The 20561-nt window shown below is 34.9% G+C and overlaps 1 protein-coding gene across 1 annotated transcript; it reads left to right on the top strand.

The window, feature by feature from the left end:
• Window positions 1–642: 642 nt before the first annotated feature.
• On the top strand, window positions 643–3412 carry LOC126713848 (protein PLASTID MOVEMENT IMPAIRED 2). The gene is made up of 3 exons (XM_050413738.1): window positions 643–817; window positions 1042–1173; window positions 1283–3412. Exons 2-3 carry the CDS (start codon window positions 1048–1050, stop codon window positions 3086–3088), a joined length of 1932 nt encoding a protein of 643 aa, XP_050269695.1. The 5' UTR covers window positions 643–817; window positions 1042–1047; the 3' UTR covers window positions 3089–3412.
• Window positions 3413–20561: the final 17149 nt, after the last annotated feature.

The following is a 20561-nucleotide window of genomic DNA, read 5'->3' as shown; positions in this document are numbered from 1 at the left end:
AGGGAAAATGACAAGTTCAATAATCATTGATGTCTCAATCCAGACCCAAGATTGCGCCGATGGAGGGGAGTATATTTTAGGGAGGAAAGCCGAGCAAGTTTCATGCCTTGGCAAGCCAGCCAGGTTTGAGTTATTTGTGAATTTGTTCTGATGAGAGTTTGTGATTTTTGTTGTTCATGAGACTTGTGATTGGAGTTAGATTTTGTTTCACTTTTACATGATTATCAATTTTTCTTTATCACTCACAATATCGGTACATTATATTAGAGTTATAGGAAAAGTTATAGTACAAAATTTCGTATCCACAAATTTTCTCATAAGTAATTTAGAACTCAATAAGTCTATAAATTTTTCACAAATTTTTTCACCAACTATTAAGGTTTCGAATTTTTTTTTTTTCGGAAACAGGTTTCGAAATGAAAATGATATAAAATGAAACGGTGTCACCAGCAGACTCAAATGAGAAACAACTGTCATGAAATTTACTGTGAAAAATGCTTGGTCGGTAACATTTCTCTCGTTAGTACTAGGAGCTTTCCAATAACCTTCAAAGAGGGTCCAAAGGAAGATATTTCAAAACAATTCTTTAAAAGGCCGGAAAGGGAATAATCATATTCGTATGGTTGGTACTAGCGGTACTTCCAACCTATGTCAGCCAATCATAAGCATTCACTCTCCTTTGCCGTTTTATCTTTACTTTCTTTCTTGGGATTGCGTATTGAAACTTAACCTTTTCCTATGTAACACAACACAACACTCATCTTACAAACAAGACTTTCTCTCTTCTCACTATATCCAAAAATATTCTCAGCCTCAGGTAAGCACTTTGTGCATATGTTGACACTACTTTGTGTCTCTTAATAGTTAATACCATTCTTCCATAATCTGAAGACTACGTTGAAACTGCTTGCATTTTATTGTAAAATATAAATCTTTGCTATAGTTTCTCTATTTAGAAGCAGACCCAGATTTTAGTTTTTAGCTAAAGAATTCTAGACTGAGCAAGTACGTATAATATTAACCTTCTTGGTTGTGGAACAGGCAAAAATGGACACAGCAAAGTTCGATAACAGAAGGACAACTGGGTCAGTTAAAGCAGCCGTAAATTTATATGGAGATAAGGCTCTTGAAGGTAGTCCCTCACTAAAGAAACCCCAGATGGATTTCTCAGAGGTATTTTTCAAACAACTGTCAAAACCCCATTTCCCCATTTACATTTAATTTTATACACTATCATCCATTTGCATTCTCTAACTTAACTTTTTCTTCTGAATTGTTAAAGAAGTCATCTTTAGGAGCAAGAGAAGTCCATATAGCAAGAAGGGACATTGGTAGATACAAAGAGAGCAAGAAGGCTGCTGAGTTAGCAAGAGCTCAAGCGGAATCTGAGCTCTCTAATGCAAAGAAGACAGCGAAAGATCTGTCTGTATTAACTGATGAGTTGAACACAAAGGCAAAGGCACAGATGCAATACGTTGAGATGCTAAAGAAATCTGGAAGGTGTGATGAAAAGGCATTGGCTGGTAGGAACATTGAGAGTTATTATCAGTACGAAGAAGTGATGAGAGAATTGGAATTTGTGAAACGGGAATTGGGTAAGCTTAAGTTTGACATGGCTTATGTTTTGGAAGAGAAATTGAGGATGGAGAAGCAAGTTAAAGCCTCAAGTTCGAAAATGTTGTCTTATCTAAACTCTGTTGAAGCCCTTAAGAAGGAGATTGGGGGTGCCAATGAAGAACAAGTGCTTGTTGAGTTGGCACGGATTGAGGCTTTGAAAGAGTTTGGAGAGATAGAAGCTCAAAGAGTAAAGGAAGCCATTGAATTCTCAGATGCGATGGAGAAAACTAAGCAGAAGATGAAGGATATTTTTGAAGAGATTGACCAATCGAAAGAGCTTGAAGCCAAATTGACCTCGACAATGTCTGATGTTCATGTGTTGCAAAAGGAGCTAAAGCTAGTGAAAGAAATGAAAGCAAAGGTTCAGAGAAATGATAGCTTGAGCCGTGGCAGTTTTCAAAAAGGGAAAGAATTAGGAACTTCACCTTCATTGCAATCAATTACAGAAGAGTTGGAAGCAGCGAAAAAAGAATTGGCTGTGGTCAGAGAAGAAGGCTTTCAGTTCATGACCTCCATGGATATTATAAGAGATGAACTAAAGCATGTTACAAAAGATACAGTTCAGTTGAAGAAAACAGAAGAAAAGACTGATTTAACCGTTCAGAATCTCAATTCGAAGCTTCTCAGAGCCAAGTCCAAGTTGGAAGTTGTATCTGCAGCTGAGGAAAAGGCTAAATCAATTTTGTCTAATCTATCCCTCACTCTTGAGCAGCTTAAGACAGAAGCAGAGGCTGCAAAGAAAGAAAAGGAGCTTAATACAGCAGAAACTGCCACCATTAAGGCAGACATTCAAAAAACTGAGTCTGAGATAGACTTGACTGAGGAAAGATTACAGGCTGCCATGGAAAAGCTCGAGGTGGTTAAATCATCAGAATCTTTAGCTCTTGAGAATTTGAGAACTCTTATTGAGAAGACCATGACAGCCAGGGCTTTGGCAACTCAGCATAGTTCCAAGATTACCATTTCAAAGTTTGAATATGAGTATTTAACTGGGCGTGCAGTTCAGGCTGAGGAAATTGCTGATAAAAAGGTTGCAGCTGCTGATGCATGGACTGAAGCTTTAAAGGCCAGTGAGAAGGAAATATTGATGAAGACAGAATTAGCTCAGAGAGAAATCAAAGAGGTATGGGTGGAGGAAGAACAAGAGTCCTATAGAGCAAGGAGGTCACTCTCTGCAAAGCGAATTGTTGGGGGAGAATTACAAAACCGGAGACAGAAATGTGAGAAGAATGCAGAAGCTGAAAACTTGCAACTAGCATTGCATAGAAAATCTATGAAAAGTAATGCCAGTTTTACTCCATCCAGGCGAGCCAAGTTTCAGAAGTCTGCCTCACCAGCAGCTCGAAAGTCTGCCTCACCAGGCACACGGCATCTTAATTTGTTCACTATTAAGAAGAAAAAGAAGGTAATGCCTAATCTAGCAAAGCTAATTATTGGCAAAAAAAATGACAAGGATCTGAGAGCTGCCTGAAGTTTGGTTGAGATATCAGCACCTGTATTCAGTAGATCACTAGGCAAGTGAGTCCAATAAATCAAACAAGGAAAAGAATAGAAAAAACTGTGACATACTTTAACAAATCAGAGCTAATAGCTCAAGTGATGACTTCATAGGGAAGTTCTTGTCTTTAACATTTCATACTTTCACTTTGCTTTACCTCAAAGGAATGAAACTTTTTCTTGAGCGTGAGGGATCCATGTGTAATAATCATGGCCTAGTTTGTCTGGCTCTAATTTATGTCATTGTGGGTTGATCATTTTGAGGCAATTTTTATATAAAAGAAGACTCTTGTGGCTACTCATAGTGATAAATTTTCCCTGCCAATTTTGGTTATTAGACTTCTAGTATACTCTGTCTTGATGTATGTTAATATATGTAGCTTCAGTTTTTGTATAGGCATCGAGTATGTAGCAGTGCAGTAATTGCTCCAGCATGGTGAAACTCTGTACTTAAACCGATAAAAATTACCCCCTGAAAGAAAACAGTCGAAGCAAGTGGAGCCTGTATAGATGCCATTACCTCACCTCGGTTTTTAACCACAGTTCTTACATTCACTCTCCTAAGTAAGAGGGGGTGCATCATTTGTTGGCCTCCAATATAGTGACTTACCCCCCAGGCCCCCACTAATATACATCCCTGGCGTCACAAAAAGTAGATTAGCAACTGTTACCAATGCAAGTCTGATTTGTTGAGTTAAAAGTTCTGATACTCCCCCATCAATATCCAAAACAATATAGTTTTGAGAAGTGAATCTGAAAAAAGGAATTCGTGAAAGATAAGGATAACTCTATACAAAATAGCACTTTACATCAGATTACTGTGATATCCAAACAGCCACTTAACTAGTATAACCACAATGACAATCTACATTTACAAACCAGTTGTGCGAACTAACAGTAGTATCCAATCTCCTTTCTAACATTGACTAGGAGGTTCCAAACTTCTCAACTTAATTAATATTTGACTTTCATTTTATACAGGTGCTTAGCCTTCATAGTTCATACAACATTGACAAATTATTGATCTCATCTAATCTACAATTAGCATAAATGATTGTAATCTTATCTGCACTTTTACCTTTTCTGGGCTAAGGTCTTTAGCTATATTCTTACCATGTAATTATTCTTCTTGACTTACAATGTCCACTACAAATCTTGACTTTATCTTCTAACCACCTTTTTATAGTTTCCTTCTATTCTGTTAGAGTCATAATTTCTATGTAATTGACTAACCCTTTGATAAAACGCATTTTACTTGTAATTTGATAGATCTAAGTTAGGTTTAATATATCAAGTAGTATGTTGTTTAAACATATCAAGTGGTATCTTTAAAGACATGAAGGTTGATCCAAGAAACAAGTGAAGAAAAGCTTTTTCCTTAAATCTCAAACAAGCTCAACAGATACTGCTATTGAAGATTAATGAAGAAGCTAGACACAAGATCAATCTATCGAGATCTACAATTTTAGAAAGGTTCATGATGACTTGAATGATTAGGATTTCTCTTCTTACAACCCTAGCCGTATATAAGGCTTATTTTAAAAGTCATCAAATATGGAAAACAGAGACCTAGAACTCACATTCTGTGAGAAGCTACTGCGTTTGTGCGCCTTACATTTTTGTAACTAAGTGCTTCATGATCTTCATCGTTTATAAAATGAAGAATTTTGCAACCAACAACAATCAATCAAATTGCTGGAGTTAGTCAAGTACTGAGATCCGTGCAAAGGAGTTTGTCACAAATTGGAGATTTGTGCGACAAAAGAAAAAAGTTTATTACAATATCAAGTCCAATTGGGTATTGGAGCAAAAATTCAATTGCAAGTTGTATTTTGGGATAGGCAAGGGTAGTGATAAGATTCCTCATACTTGTAACCGCTTGATTTTTTATTAGTGGATTTTTGGGAGTGGAGACCTAAAATTCATCCGGTGGGGTTTTTGTCTTGCGAGAGGTTTTTCCCCATTTGTCAACAAATAACCATATTAATTTATTTGCTACTACATATTAGTTATTTGGTGATTTATTAGTACCCTCATGATTTGTATATAATTTGACCTAATTAATTAACTTGAGTAATTGAATTAATTAACCGTGGTGAAACTATTTTAACCCAACATATTCAATTGTGAAACTCAATGTCATGATACTCCCACGAGATCTGCATTCCATGATTACCTCTAGGCTTCTACGCACTAACATTGTATTAAACGCACCAAAATTTGCCTTAACAAAAAGCCACTCATTAACACACAAGGACACTTCTCATACACGTGAGGACTTTTAACACATTAATAACAACCATCTGATATTGCTGGGAGTCAGTTCTTAGGCCAATTTTGAGAGCTCCACTTAAGATTCTATTAATTTTTCCTTGCATGAAAATTCTTGAATTAGCAGGAGAGAAGCAATTTAAGAGATGGGAGTGATAAAGAGAGTCGAACAGATTAAAACCGTGGAAGATACAAGAAAGGAGGCAAAATAGCATTTGGTGGCTGGACATGCTAGAACCAAAAGAATGGCATATAAATTTTTTGATACTTAAACCAAATAATCAAACTATTTTACATCAATGCCTTTCAGGTTAATTCTTCACCAACAAATATTTCTCATGAAGTTATCTCGGAAATTCAATGTATGTAGCTAGTGTTTGTTGGCTAACTACTAGGGTGAAGGAGCACAAATACATCTCTGAATTTCAGGTGAACCCTTAACACTAGTGTTTGTCTTCACATAACCAATTTGTTCTTCTTTTATAGTTTTAAAGTTTAAACCAAAACTAAGAGTAAATGCTGCTGGGCTCTACGCCCTACGGCTCTACCGTCGTGTCTAAAACATTTTCTAAACTCAAAGTATGTAATTGAGTATCTGTAACCATACTTTTTGGAACAAGTCAAATGGAAGGAGCATACTGGGTTTTAATAATTAAAAAATCGATTTCTTATGTGGTAAATTGTTTCATTATGGAATTTTTATTTATTTATCTTTTTCTTATATAATATATCATACACAATTTTCATCAATCCATTGTTTTATACCGTATACAATAGTGACCAGTGAAAGGGGGACTAAGCATCAAACTCATGTAAGTTGTAGTTAGCTCTTCGAGTAAGGGACCTTGGATCAGAGCCAGCCTACACCAAAAAAGAAGCACAGTTAGTATCTTAGTTTGATGGGAAAGAGTAATCATCATGGAGCAATCAAATTGTGTCAAACCTCTATATATATATATATATATTAAACTCATGGCCTGCTTGTTTAGTTCCTCGAAATTTAAAGCCTAGCAACATATTGCTGGGGCAGAAAATGGAACCCATATCTCTAACATGAGCCGGGCTGGGCAGTTCAGGCCATAGAATCCGACATCTGTAGGAAATTCTTAAAGCGTTTGTGATGTGAGTAAGGATAATGAATGAAATCTCCCTCTGAGATTCAAATAATGCTTATTCTCACTTCAGTAAACGTAACAATGTGGTGTTGCCCATAATTACATCACAAAATGATGTTATTTGAACCAATTCTTCCAATGGTAACTTTTCCTTCAAGTCAGCCTATGATTTGTTACAAGATTGAGAAAGAGGAATTTCACGTGGATAATGGAAACGGATTTGGGATTAAAATGCCCTCAAAAAATAATGAATTTTATTTGGCTTGCTTCTCATGATAGACTTACCCAATTCTGAATTTCAGTTACGTCTGCAATACAAATTTGCCATTCAGATACTTGCCAAAGATGTGGACTATTGAGAGAGAGTCCTTAGAAACTATCTCAAATCTAAACTGAAATGTGCTATATAATCCCTAGTAAGTATTTAGAACCCTAAAGCAAGCTTTTTACGGCTTAATCAATTTTACCTTAAACTAAACATATTAGTCCAAGCATAAATGACTTATCCAATTTCCAAACAAAACAAGCTAAACTACACAAAGCATGGCAATATAGTATTGTAAAGGAAATAGATGGAAAAGCAAGCAAACCACACTAAACACCAAAACATGTTTAGGAAGAGGAAAACCCAAGCGCTGGGCGTAAAACCTCTCTCCTGGCCACTCGTCGGAAATCTCCACTAGAACGAATAGTTATAGTACATAGATGAACATAAACCCTCTAAGCTTATTTCTCCCTGTGTACTTGAGCTCTCTAAGCTCCAGCTAGCAATCAACTTCAGCAAGTCTTTTTTTCATCTAGCTTATCAAAGAATCTCCATTGAAATGCCAATGGAAACACCACCAATAGAGATTGAATTTGAATGTGGCTGAAAAGCAATACAAAGACAGAGATATATGTAGAAAGCCAGAGTACAAGAAATGAGAGATTTTGATGAAATGGAAATTATGATTCTTGATTCATTGATTCTTATTACAAGCCCCAATATATACATACATAACTAACTCTTTAGAGTGTGGGATCAATCTAACAAACTATAGCATAAACTAGTCAGTGACTAACACATGCATAAACTAATCAGTGACTGACACATGGATTGTATTAGTAACTAACTCCATTGATTAACACCTAATTGCACTACCTAACTGCACTAACTTAAACTACTTGCAGTTTAGGCTTTCTCAAGTTTCCATAAGCTTTCTCTCACTCACAAGGTCTATGTTTATGGGTGAGGAAAGGGGTTACAAAATCTCAATCAAATATTGAAAGAGATGGAAAAGAGAGGATGGAATGTTTTTTTTTCTCAAAAAAAAAATTCTCTCCTTTCTTACACTCAATATGGCTTCTCTTGAATATCTATCTTGTGATTTCTAAGGTTTGTATCACCCTTATCAGAAGCCTTTGCCACGCCTCACAGTAGTGTATGTGTTGGCAAGTGTGCATTGGTTAGGTGCAATCCAGGAAGCAAAGTACATACAAAGATCACGCAACTTGCGACCTAGACATGCCTTAAGGTCATGTGGTGGTCGTGTGGTGCACGTCAGCACTCTCATCTAGACCACCTGCCACGTGGATATTGCGGACTAGCTAGGTTGTCTCCTAGTGTCCTCTAGGTCGCGAAATCTCTATCCATGCAGCTTTCCAAATGTGAAGGAGAGGCTTAAGTACATCTATCCCAAATCATCAATATCAATCAATCAATATATATATATATATATATATATATATATATATATATAAGTAGAGACCTCAAGAGGAAGTGTATGAAGTTCTACCATGTGGTGCTTTGTATGAGTAATATTTCATTTAGCCTTTCATCTCACCCCATCTTCTTATCAATTACCAGTTTAAGCCATAAATGCAGAAAATTAAGAGATTAGGTTCCAACCGTTTTCCAACTTCTTGAACTCTTCCACTTTTAATTTCATTAATTTCAAAAATGAAAGTTTTTTTTCCATTCAATGTTAGTTTTTTCACATTAATATTATAGATTCCAGTTTCACAAAATATTGAGAGAGAGAGAGAGAGAGAGAGAGAGAGAGAGGATTAGTATCAAGAAGGGTATGAGTCTGGCTTTGGTTTTAGGTGCATATGATCTAAATCTCTCAACAACATTGTCAAAACTTAATACAAAATTAGTATCAAGAAGGGTATGAATCTGGCTTTGGTTTTAGGTGCATATGATCTAAACCTCTCAACAACATTGTCAAAACTTAATACAATGCATCAACGATATTTGGGGTTTCTAAAAGGTATGTTTAGGGAAGACATAAAGTCTTTATATGTGTTATTTGTTATTTGTGTTTCTTTTTTTTTTTTTTTTTTTTTTTTTTTTTTTTTTTTTTTTTGGAAGTGCTTAACCTTTGTAAGTGATTATTGAGGTACTTAGATATATGTAAAATTAAATTTAAGATATGAAATAGTAAAATTTTATATTTTCTATGTTCAATTGTTGTTATATTTTTAATCTCTTGACATGTATATTTAGCTTTGCAAATTAAAAATTATAAACCTTAAATCTTAGATATTCAGCCTTCAAAAGTTCACATGTTTTCTTTTCCTAAAAAAAGAAATAATAAGAATTTTTATATTGAAAACGTCAAATGTAAGAACCAAGTATACATCTACAATTGATTAAAAAAAAAAAAAAATCAAAAAATCAAAAAATCAATAGGCACGTAGTGGCATTTTTAGGGTCTAATTATTTATGGTTACTTAAGAATACATTGTATTACAATTTTTTTTTTCTTCAATATTTTAGTGACATAATACATAATCAAAATTAATTTTCCAAACATCATAACAAACTAGTATGTAACTCGTACTTACGCACATGAATGATGAATTGTAATGATATTACTGATGTTAGTTTGGGTTATCAAATATATAGGATATTAGTTCAACCAGGACATTTGGAGGTAGTAAAATAATTTTTCCTTACAATTCTAATGATAATTATGATATTGGTTATGTCAAGTTTCTCATTACACTGTTGTTATGTGTATAATTTTGAAAATCATTATTGGACACTACATATATAATATCAATTCACTATCATTGTCCATAAAATTGTACTAAATATAACACTAAATAAAATAATAAATTGTTTTAATAGTATCTCCTAAATTGAACGGGGACAAGTGCATGAAATTGTTTAGCTCAATTACGGTTTGTTACGTTCAAGATCTTCACATACAAAATATCTAAATAAAAATAGTATAAATATATATATACACTCATTAGTTTAGGAAAAAATAATAATAGCAAAAATCTAAACAATTTAATTTGTATGAAAGCTAACAAAGGCAAAATCTAATTTTGATTCTAATCAAATTTTCTCTAAGCTTTAGTTTATATATATATATATATATATATATATATTACCTAGGTTTATTTATATTATACTCTTCATTTTTCTACATTGAATTAACTTACTTGACACAAAAATTTAGAAAATTTAGATTAAATGGGACACTTGGCGTAAAATTAAACTCTAATTGAAATTCAATTTTTACACTAAACTAACATCTAACCCATGCAAACACATGGATACATTTAAAATTAAACACAATTTTTATTATAAAATATAAATAATTAGTCAAATTATTTTTTTAAAAATAGCATGTAGCATATGCATATGTATAGATACGTTTAAAATTAAACACAATTTTTATCATAAAAATATAAATAATTAGTCAATTTTTTAAAAAAATAAAAAAGTAAACGTAATTAATCACATATTAAAATTATTACCTAAATTTAATACTACTTATGATCTTTTTTTTTTCTATTTTTTAATAATTTAGAACATGTGGTGTGATATTTGTTGTGTGGTGATTTTATTAAGTATATGTGATTGGTTTTTTTTTTTTTTTTTTTTTTTTTTTAATTTTATAGTTCATTAATATTAAATTCTTAGTATTTTGCATTTATTAACTCACTTGGCACAAATTAAAATTAAAAAACTTAAGTGGGCACATGACACAAACTTAAATGGATAATTGTGGTGTGGTCCCTATATAAATTTAGACACATGGCGCAAAATTGGATTTTAATTTCAAATTCTAAATGAATTTTCTCTAAACATTACCTATCTATATATATATATATATATATATATATATAGATTAACTCATTTGACACAAAAATTTAAAAACTTAGATTAGATGAGACATTTGAATTCCAATTTGAAGTCTAATTTGATTTTTTCCCAGTTTTGGTTATTAATATATATATATATATATATATATATATAGAGAGAGAGAGAGAGAGAGAGAGAGATATGAGTATCATAAAATAACTAATTAATAACGAATACGCACATCACATGGGACATCCACTAGTTACAGTTAAGTCCCAAAAAGTTATATTAAAAGTAAATCACAATAAAAACAACTTTGTCACTAAATTAAGCCAACAAAAATATACTTCTCAAAAACAAAACTGGTATAATCTTGTGCTCAATCTTGAATTCTTGATCCTACCCCCTTGACACGTGGCTTAGAGCTAACAATCAAGATACCACTATAAATATTAAATTTCTCCACCATTCCCTTGATGCCGTATTTTCGATGCTACAATTTGGTCCATTAGAAAACTAGGAATATAGAGGTCACTAATTGTTTTTTTTTTAAGTATATATGTCACTAATTGTGCCATTAAACATAAAAGATGTACTTTTTTATATGAAAATAAAAGTCTGTACACTTATTAGCCTAAGTAGGACTTTCGTTTTCTTAACTCTTCTACGATTCCCTCTTCCATAATAAGAATGATTTCTGGGTCTTTTCCTCCTTCGGGTTGGTCATTGGTGTAACCTCAATATTTTATTTTATTTTTTTGAGAGTCAAGTGTAACCTCAATACGGCTACTGGAGGTTTATTAAGGGAAGAGGTGGGTAGCTGGATAACAGGTTTCACATTCAACCTTAGCACTTGCTATGTTACTGATATAACTGAAATATGGGTTTTGAGGCAAGTTTTACTGCTTGCTAGTACATATAAAGAAAATTATCATTGAGACAGACTACTTTACAGCTCTTTCTTTATCTGTTAAAAATCAAGTGTAAATTGTGATATGGAAGCGGATGGAAATAAGTTTGTGTTTTACAGAACTTTTGACGGGTATATAAAAAGTTACACAAACACCGGTTAAAACTTCTACTTTTCTTTTGGTGACAACAAATAATTAATAGAGTCAAATCTATGGATATTTGACACAAACATGCACATGTGGTGCACTTGGTACTAGGACACGTTGCATGTGCATCTTTCATCAAGATCGGATCGTGATTGGATCTTATTTTGTAATACTCTAATACATATTTTTTTTGCTGAGAATGTAATACTCTAATACAAGAATAACTAACTTTTAAAAGACAAATTCTTTTTGGAAAACTATAGATTAACCAAGTACAATTTTAAAAGTAATGATTTTTTTTTTTTTTTTTTTAAATGTGCAAATTCAAATTCAAATGAAGAATTAAGATATTTTCAATTAAAACTTTTTATTATCTATAAATATCCTTAAAATAGTAGACATGCCTCAAAATCGCCTTTTTTATTTTGTTAACCACAGTTTCCTACACATATCATCGAGAATGAAGATGCTAAGTTCCATCCAGATGGTATCCTCATAAACAATTAAAGAGGGAATTCTTGAAGAGGAATTGATCCTAAAAGCTTTTACACTCCAAGTCCAAAAGTCGGAAACAAATGTGTAGAGATTTTGGCAAACCTTGGTCATTAAATATGTCCTCAACTTTTCAACATCATGATCATCCTTCTCAACATTTTAAACTTTATTCACATTACTTGCGGATTCTATGGGAGTACAAACTCTTAGATTGTGAAGAGGATAAAGGTTAAAGTTGACGAACCTGTTCAAACAAACCTACCATAGGTGACGGTACTGAGTTAATGGATGATCAAAAACAAGACGACGGATTGAGGTACTAAATGGAGAGATCACATGACGGATGGTCCCCTATAGTGGACGGATGATCCTCCATGTTGGATGGATTCTAGGTACATGGGCCCAAGGCTGACAGATATTAAGGCCACGTGGCACTCACATGGCTTAAATAAACTCCAAGGAATCCTAAATGAAAATATCTTGCTCCCTATGATTGACTCTGGTTAATGGAATTCTTATATGGGAAGAATCCCACAAAATACGTACATTTATTAGGATCTTCCCCATAAGAAAACATCTTCTTGTCCAAAAAATAGAAGTCAGATCTACACTACTATAAAAATCCCAAGCCCTCAAAAAACAATGTACCCATAATTTTTCCCAACTCTGATCCTCTAGAGTTATGAAAGTTCTCTAACTTAACCTTCAATGGGTCTTCGGCCGGTTCCAGACTAGTACTCTCTGTAGGGTTTTTCTTCTTCTTTGTTATTTAGGTTTTGTTTAAAGCATGTGAAGACTGTGTGACTTACTGACGATTTTCAGTATCATTAGATTGTAGGTCCTTTGATAACCACATGACATAAAAGAAAAAGTAAAAAAAAGAAGTAGATAAATTATGCAACCACAATGAGAAATCTGAAAAATAACCCATCTCCCTAACCATTTATCTTTAACCATCGTGGGTTTGAGCAATTGAAGGGTATACGCCATTTCTCGCGCTCAACAAATGTATCACTAATCTCTTTTCTCAAAATTGCAAGTTCTTTTGATAATTATTTAATTTATTTGTTTTCTTTTGCTAACATAAATTAACATAGAGAGCGTAAGCGGGTTATTCTTTTGTAATTGAATCAGGTGCCCATCTCTTGTCTTCCAGTCTTATTGGCCCAAGCTTTAGAAAAAGATGGGCCTAGGCCTAATCTCCGTTCTCTTTTGTTGATCCAGCATTATAAAATTTTCCTTTATTCAGAAAAAAAAAAAAAAATGTGTATCACTAATTAAATACTAGAAGGGCCCAAATTAACCCATTGTAAAGTTGAATTCGGTTTGACCTTATTAGTATTATTAAAAAATTATTGATTTTTCAGTGCTAAGTTTTGTATAGTTGTTACTCTCTAATATTGTTTTGGTAAGGGTCAAAAAAGTAAAATAGATTTGGTGCAAAAGCAAACATGGATTATGGGGGGTTAATAATTGGATAGCTTTTTATTTATTTATTAATTTCTTCAATGCTATGTTTTGATGAGAAATTTTTTCTGTGATTTAACTTTAAAGTCGTAATTTTAGAATTTTTAATCTTGATTTTCTTATTTGTGTTAACATGAAATTTGATTTTAAAAATAGTGTGAAATTCAAAACTTGAAATTTTCAAGGATTCAAATCCTAGGATCAAATTCCATATAGGGAGAAAAAATTCATATAGGAAAATATTATTACCACTGTTAGAGCTAGCTACCATGTCACTACTATCATTGCTATCATTGTAGCCCATATTAGTGGTTTCATGGTTTTTTTTTAATTTATTTTTTAATCATTTTGAAGGTTTTAAGGGGTATATAGGTCATTTTGGAGGTTTCAGAGATACTTTGGTCATTTTGGACATTTTAGTGATGTTTTGGTAATTTTGAACATTTCAAGGGTATTTTGGCCAATTGGTGGTTTTGAGGGGGGGTTTAGTCATTTTAAATTCTGAGATATTTTGGTTATTTTGGTGGTTTTAGGGGTCTTTTGGTCATTTTCTGGCTTGAAGGGTATTGTAGGCACTCTCATGGTATTTGGTTATTTTGGAAATTTTTAGAGATATTTTGGTCATTTCAATTGTTGTTGTTGTTGTTGTTTTTACTTTTTTATTTTATTTTTTATTTTAGTGGGATATTGGTCATTTTTTAAGGTTTTAGAGGTATTTTGGTGATTTTGTACATTTTAGGGATATTTTGTAGGTGTTGGGACTATTTTTTGTCATTGTGTAGGTTCAAGGCTAATTTTGTCATTTTCTCAAGGTGTTGAAGCTATTTTCAATTAATCCATTTATTATTAAAATTGTAGTTATTCTTAGGGCTGTCCAGAATGATCCAAAGACATGACCCACCCAAAGAAATCAACCGGATCCAATCCAACGTCGACTGACTTGACTACTCCGGTGGTTGGCAGCGGGTTTTCACCACTAAAAACCAATTCCCGTTGGTTGGTTTCGGTTTTCCTCCCCTAAAACCCGAAAAACCCGAACTGACCAAACGATTTCCAAATTCCGGCCAAAATTTCCGGATTTCGGTGTAAATTTTCCAGATTCCGGCAAAAAAACCCAGATTCCAGTGAAAGTTTTCCAGATCACGGCGAAAAAACTCAGATTCCGACGATATTTCACTTAGATCTGGTGAGATTTTGACCGGATCTAGCGAATCTCATCAAATCCGATGTGATTTTCGCCAGTGGCGAAATCTCATAGAATCCGATGAGATTTTCGCTGGATCTGTGTTTTTTTCACCGTTTTCGCACCGTCTTCTCAAATATATGACTCCAACCGACCCGCCTGCCACCCGTTGATGGTCTAATTCGCCCGACTTGATTACTTCGACGGGTCGGCGGCAGGTGCATTTTTTTCCCACCCAATTCCGGGTTGGGCACAAACTCTACCCAGATCAACTCGTGGACAGCCCTAGTTATTCTTAAAAACATTATGAACCAAGTATAGATTGGAATATGATGGGAATGTGACTAATGGACTAAATGCCCTAATCCTTTAAAAAAAAATGTTTTTAATAATTCAATAATTAAAAGTGGGGAATTTGCTGGATGTCTCTGTTGGGAACAGTAGGAGATGTCAGTTGAGTTACAAGGCTCTTATATTATATTATATTTACTATAATGTGATTACTATAATATGATTCAATGGGCTAAAAGCCTTCTCTCGTGTCTCTGCAAGGTTATTCCCTCTCTTAGGTCAACTAAGGGTTTGTCTTTTTTTTTTGGTTGTTTTGTCTCACTACCGATGGCTAAAGACATGATCAATAGCTTGGAGAAAATGAAGTTGACATGTGATAGAAATATCGGAGGAAGGTCGAAAGGAGGAAATAGATAGCTGCTCACAGAGTCTTATTGGCAAGTTTCTTACTTGTAATCCCTTTAATAAGAAAGCGACTTAGAGTACTTTGAGGAAAGCATGGGGTATAGAAGAGGGTACAGATAATGGAAGTGGGTTCAAACTTGTTCTTGTTCAAGTTCAAGTCAGAATTTGAATGGGATCGAGTGCTAAGTGGAGGTCCCTGGACTTTCGATTATCAAGTACTCATGTTATGTCAATGGCAACTAGGGATGACGGTGGCTAATGTGAAATTTGAATCCGTTGCTCTATGGATTCAAATATGGGGAACACCATTTGATATGGTCTCTTTTAAAGTTGCTGCGGAGATAGGGAGTCGGATGCGTAAATTTTTTTTATGAGAGCTAAGGTTGCACTTCCAACGTTAAAGCCTATTCGGCAAGGAGCTTTTCTTGGTGGCTCGAATGGAAAAAATACGGTGGGTGACATTTAAGGATGAAAGGCTGCCAAGGTTTTGTCATTGTTGCAGACTACTAGGTCATGATCTTGAACATAGTGCTCAGTATTTCACTTTTAAAAAAGAATGGTGGTGAAGGGGTTTGTCAGTATGGCGATTGATTAAAATCTAGTGGGGAGCGGACTCGATCTCCACCCAGGAAAGCTTTAACCAATTTCGAGCAACCCAACAGCGAAACATTCGAAGATTAGCAAATTAGAGTTAACAGTCAACATAGGGCGGCAATGGTGGTTGGTGAGCACCATGTTGAGAACCCTATAGAAAGCAAGAGTCGTGCAAAAGAGGATAATGTAAAACAAGGGATTGTTCCAGATTGTGTGGAGAATTTAACCATAACTAATGTAGCAATTATGGAAAGCATAGGACCGTTTTCTTCGGTTTTCAACATAGCTGTACCATATTCAAAATTGGTGAATATCCTTTCCATATCAGATCCTAAGCACGTGGAGAACAATTTAATTAAATCACCTATGGTGCACGTGGTGAGCAAAGATCAAGATGGGCCTTAAGGCATTAAATCGAGGCCCACCTAGAAAAGAATCACACGCATGGATTGTGGGCCGAGAGTTGAAAATATTGAAGAGGCTATACATGTGCTGGGGAAAAGGAGTTTGCAATTGAAGGCAAGGAGTGGAAGTGTGGCAAGACTCATAATTATATTCAAAAGAGTGAAACGACGAGGGTGCTGGAGCACCCTTGCCAAGCACAATAAGGTTGTTAGCTTGGAATTGCCAAGGGCTTGGGAACTCTTGGATAATTCATAGCCTTCACAAGCTAGTGAGAGATCAAGCTCCCATAGTGTGTTTCTTGATGGAGACATGCCTAGACAAAGAAATTTTGATAACCAATGCAGAGATTCACCATTTCAAAATAAGTTTATTGTGAGAAAGCCAAACTCTGGTGAAGGTTTGGCATTGTTATGGAAGACATAGGTACAATTAGAGGTACTTAATTTTACGGAAAACCATATTCTAGCAAAGGTAATGGAGGAGGACAAGTTTGAATAGTTGTTAACATGCTTCTATGGTAAGCTTGATGCAAGTCAAAAATCTAAATCGTGGGCACTGTTGTCCCATCTATCATCATTTGTACACGGACTATGGTGTTGCATTGGTGATTTCAATGCCATTCTACACTCATCCAAAAAACAAAGCAAGTTCCCACCTCTGTTAAAATAGATGGATGAATTTCGTATGGCACTAGACTCTTGCAGTTTAGTGGATTTAGGATTTATTGGCTACCCATACACGTGGAACAACAAAAGGCCAGGGGAAGCAAATACTAGGGAGAGGCTAAACTGGACCGTGGCTAATGAAGGGTGGAGAGAGAAGTTTCCAACGAGTACGATAACTCACCTCTTTTCTCATGCCTCTGATCATCACCCACTAGTTCTACAAACCAAATCAGATAGGAGGATTTAGACCAGGGGTACTTGGGCTTTTAAGTTTGAAGAATCATGGTTGTTGTGGGATGATTGTGAGAAGATGGTATTTGAAGCATTGAACAAGTTGAATAATGCTCACTCGGGTTTGAATAACACAAAGGAAAGGATCAGTATCTCTGTGGCTGAATTGTTAGCTTGGGGTTCATCCAAAACCCACCCCAATGCTAAAGAGATAAGTCCAAAAATAGGTTGAGGACCTCAACATGGAGGAACCAATGAAGGAGAATAAAGCTGATTTCTTGGTAACAAGCAAGAAACTAGATGACTTACTACTCAAACAGGAAATTTATTGGGCTCAACAGTCTCGAATCTTGTGGTTGAAACATGGCGATAAAAACACCAAATTCTTTCACTCTAAAGCCTCGCAATGGTAGAGGAGGAACCTAATTCAAGGGGTTCAAGATCAACAAAATAATTGGGTGAAAGAAATGGATGATATTGCTAGTGTGGCGACTGATTACTTTGAGAATATTTTTAGATCAAGTTCATATGAAAGGATCGGTGAATGTCTTAGTGTAGTACAGCACAAGGTGACTTTAGATATGCAGGAAATTCTGTCTAGTGACTACAGTGCAGATGAAATAAAAGCAGCATTGTTCCAAATGGGACCAACAAAGGCTCCTAGACCCGATGGTATGAATGCTCTTTTTTACCAAAAATTTTGCGTCTTGTTGGTGATGATGTAATTGCTACTATTTTGGATTTTTTGAACTCTAGTAACATGAATCCTGAAATTAATTATACTCATATTATCCTTATACCAAAAATTAAGTCGCCTGAAAAAATGTCAGATTATAGACCTATAAGCCTTTGTAACTTTATTTGCAAAATTATCTCTAAAGTCATGGCTAACAAGTAACAGATACTTCCTTAGTTGATATTTACTACTCAAAGTGCCTTTGTTCTGGGTTGCCTTATCATTGATAATGTGCTTATTGCATATGAGATCCTTCATGCCATGCATTGTAGGAAAACCGACAAGAAAGGATCCCTAGCTTTGAAGTAAGACCTATAATCGAGTTTAATGGGAGTTACTAAAGAACATCATGTATGAGTTGGGCTTTCCAAATGAATGGATTGAGCGGGTGATGAGTTGTGTATCTACACCCTTATTCTTAGTCTGCATCAATGGTAAAGCATATGGCAATATCATCTCAACTAGGGGGCTTCGATAAGAAGACCCTTTATCTCTTTACTTGTTTCTCCTACGTGCAAAGGGGTTTACAGCCTTCCTGGCCAAAGCAGAAGATAAGGGGTGGCTCCATGGGGTTTAGGTTTGTAGGAGTGCACCAAGTATATACCATCTATTATTTGTTGATGATTCATTACTGTATTTTCAGGCCAATCAAGAAGAAGTGCAGTGCATCATAGATACACTACAATTGTATGCAGTATCATTTGGGCAGTGCATCAACTTTGAAAAATCTTCTGTTTACTTTAGTAGCAACACAGATGGAGCACAAAGAGAAATAATAAAAAATGAACTAGGGGTGAGGGAGGTGGAAAAGTTTGAATCATACTTATGCTTACCCACTTTGGTTGGACGGGCAAAATATCAAACTTTCTCCTACTTAAAGGATAGAGTTTGGAAAAACAATCAAGGATGGAAAGGGAAATTACTATCAATAGTAGGTAAGGAGGTGTTGATTAAAGCGGCTGCTCAATCAATTCTTACATATACGATGGGGGTCTTTCAATTGCCGGTGAAGCTTTGCAATGAACTCAATGTAATGTGTGCAAGGTTTTAGTGGGGTCAAATAGGGAATGAAAAAAAGATCCATTGGAAGAACTGGAATGTGTTGTCTCAACCTAAGAAGGAAGGGGGTATGGGGTTCCGAGATTTAAGAAATTTCAACTTAGCAATGTTAGCTAAGCAAGGGTGGAGATTACGTCAAGATCAAGGGTCACTACTATATGGATGTTTTAAGGCAAGAAATTTTCCACGATGCAGTTTTTTAGAAGCTTTGGATGTCCCAAATGATGAAATTCTTTATACAGAGAATTCCTTATCTAAAGCAAGATTCAGAACAAAGAACAACACAGAAATATGATTGCAATAGAGAAACAGAAAAGAGAAAGAGAGAAGGAAGAGTTAGGAAGAGAGGAAAAATTTGAGAGAAAATTCTTTGAATTGAGAAATGATTTTCTTGCTTAATGTTACATCTGAGCACTAGCTTTCTATTTATAGTACCCGATTGATGATCCTAACTATATAATTATGAGATCCAAACTATACGGATCTAAGCCTGTGAATCCAGGAAGGAGGCTAGAGTGATAACTGATTTTCGCGCCAATCTCGACTGAATCTTGAACACACCAATACGACATCGTTTCAAGTATCACCACTCATGCTCAGCAACTAATTCAAACAACACGTTTTGTCATAAACCTTTTAATGAAACAGTGCATTTAACTTTAACACTAACTTGCTTCTAAAACTCTATCGTTTTGGCCTTCTATCCTCGTCTCCTTTGTTTTGATCTTCTTTGAACCAAAACTAGAGTTCAAACCAGAATCATCTTCAACACCAAATAGTTCCTACGTTTGGAAGAGTTTAATATTAGTCAACCAATCTTGAAACAAGGATGTTGGAGGGTGGGAGATGGTTCCTTTATTCGGGTTACTAAGGATAGGTGGATTTTGAATCATCCCACAAACATGATTATCCACCCACCATTAGAGGAGGAATGGGAGTGGCATGTGGCTGACCTCATTGACTAAAGGATTAAGGCATGGGATCGTGATTTTATTGAGTCCACTTTCCATAGGGATGATGCCAAGGCAATCCTCTGCATCCCATTGAGTCGTAGATATGCTCCAAATGTGACCTTCTGGCTTCATACAAAGAATGGAGAGTATTCTATGAAGTTAGGCTACCACACAGCTAAATGGACTTCAAAACAAGAAAGGGATATGGGTGAGAGTTTGAGGGCAGCATATGTGTAAAGTTGTTATTTACAATTATTTTGTATTGACTTTAATTCCATGCCAAATTTGATTGTAATTTTGTTCAATCATGTTTACCTTGTATTTTATGTGGGATTTTATTGTAAAGGTTGTGTGTGTGAGAGAGTGTGAAGACTTAAGATATTATTGAAGACTAAGTGGATTTTGCGAGAAGATTCGCAAAAAGCTATCTTGTGAAGT

The sequence above is a fragment of the Quercus robur genome, chromosome 2, assembly GCF_932294415.1.
Source record: "Quercus robur chromosome 2, dhQueRobu3.1, whole genome shotgun sequence".
NCBI lineage: Eukaryota > Viridiplantae > Streptophyta > Magnoliopsida > Fagales > Fagaceae > Quercus > Quercus robur.
Note: the sequence above shows the minus strand (reverse complement) of the source record. Positions and strands in the feature narration are given on the sequence as shown.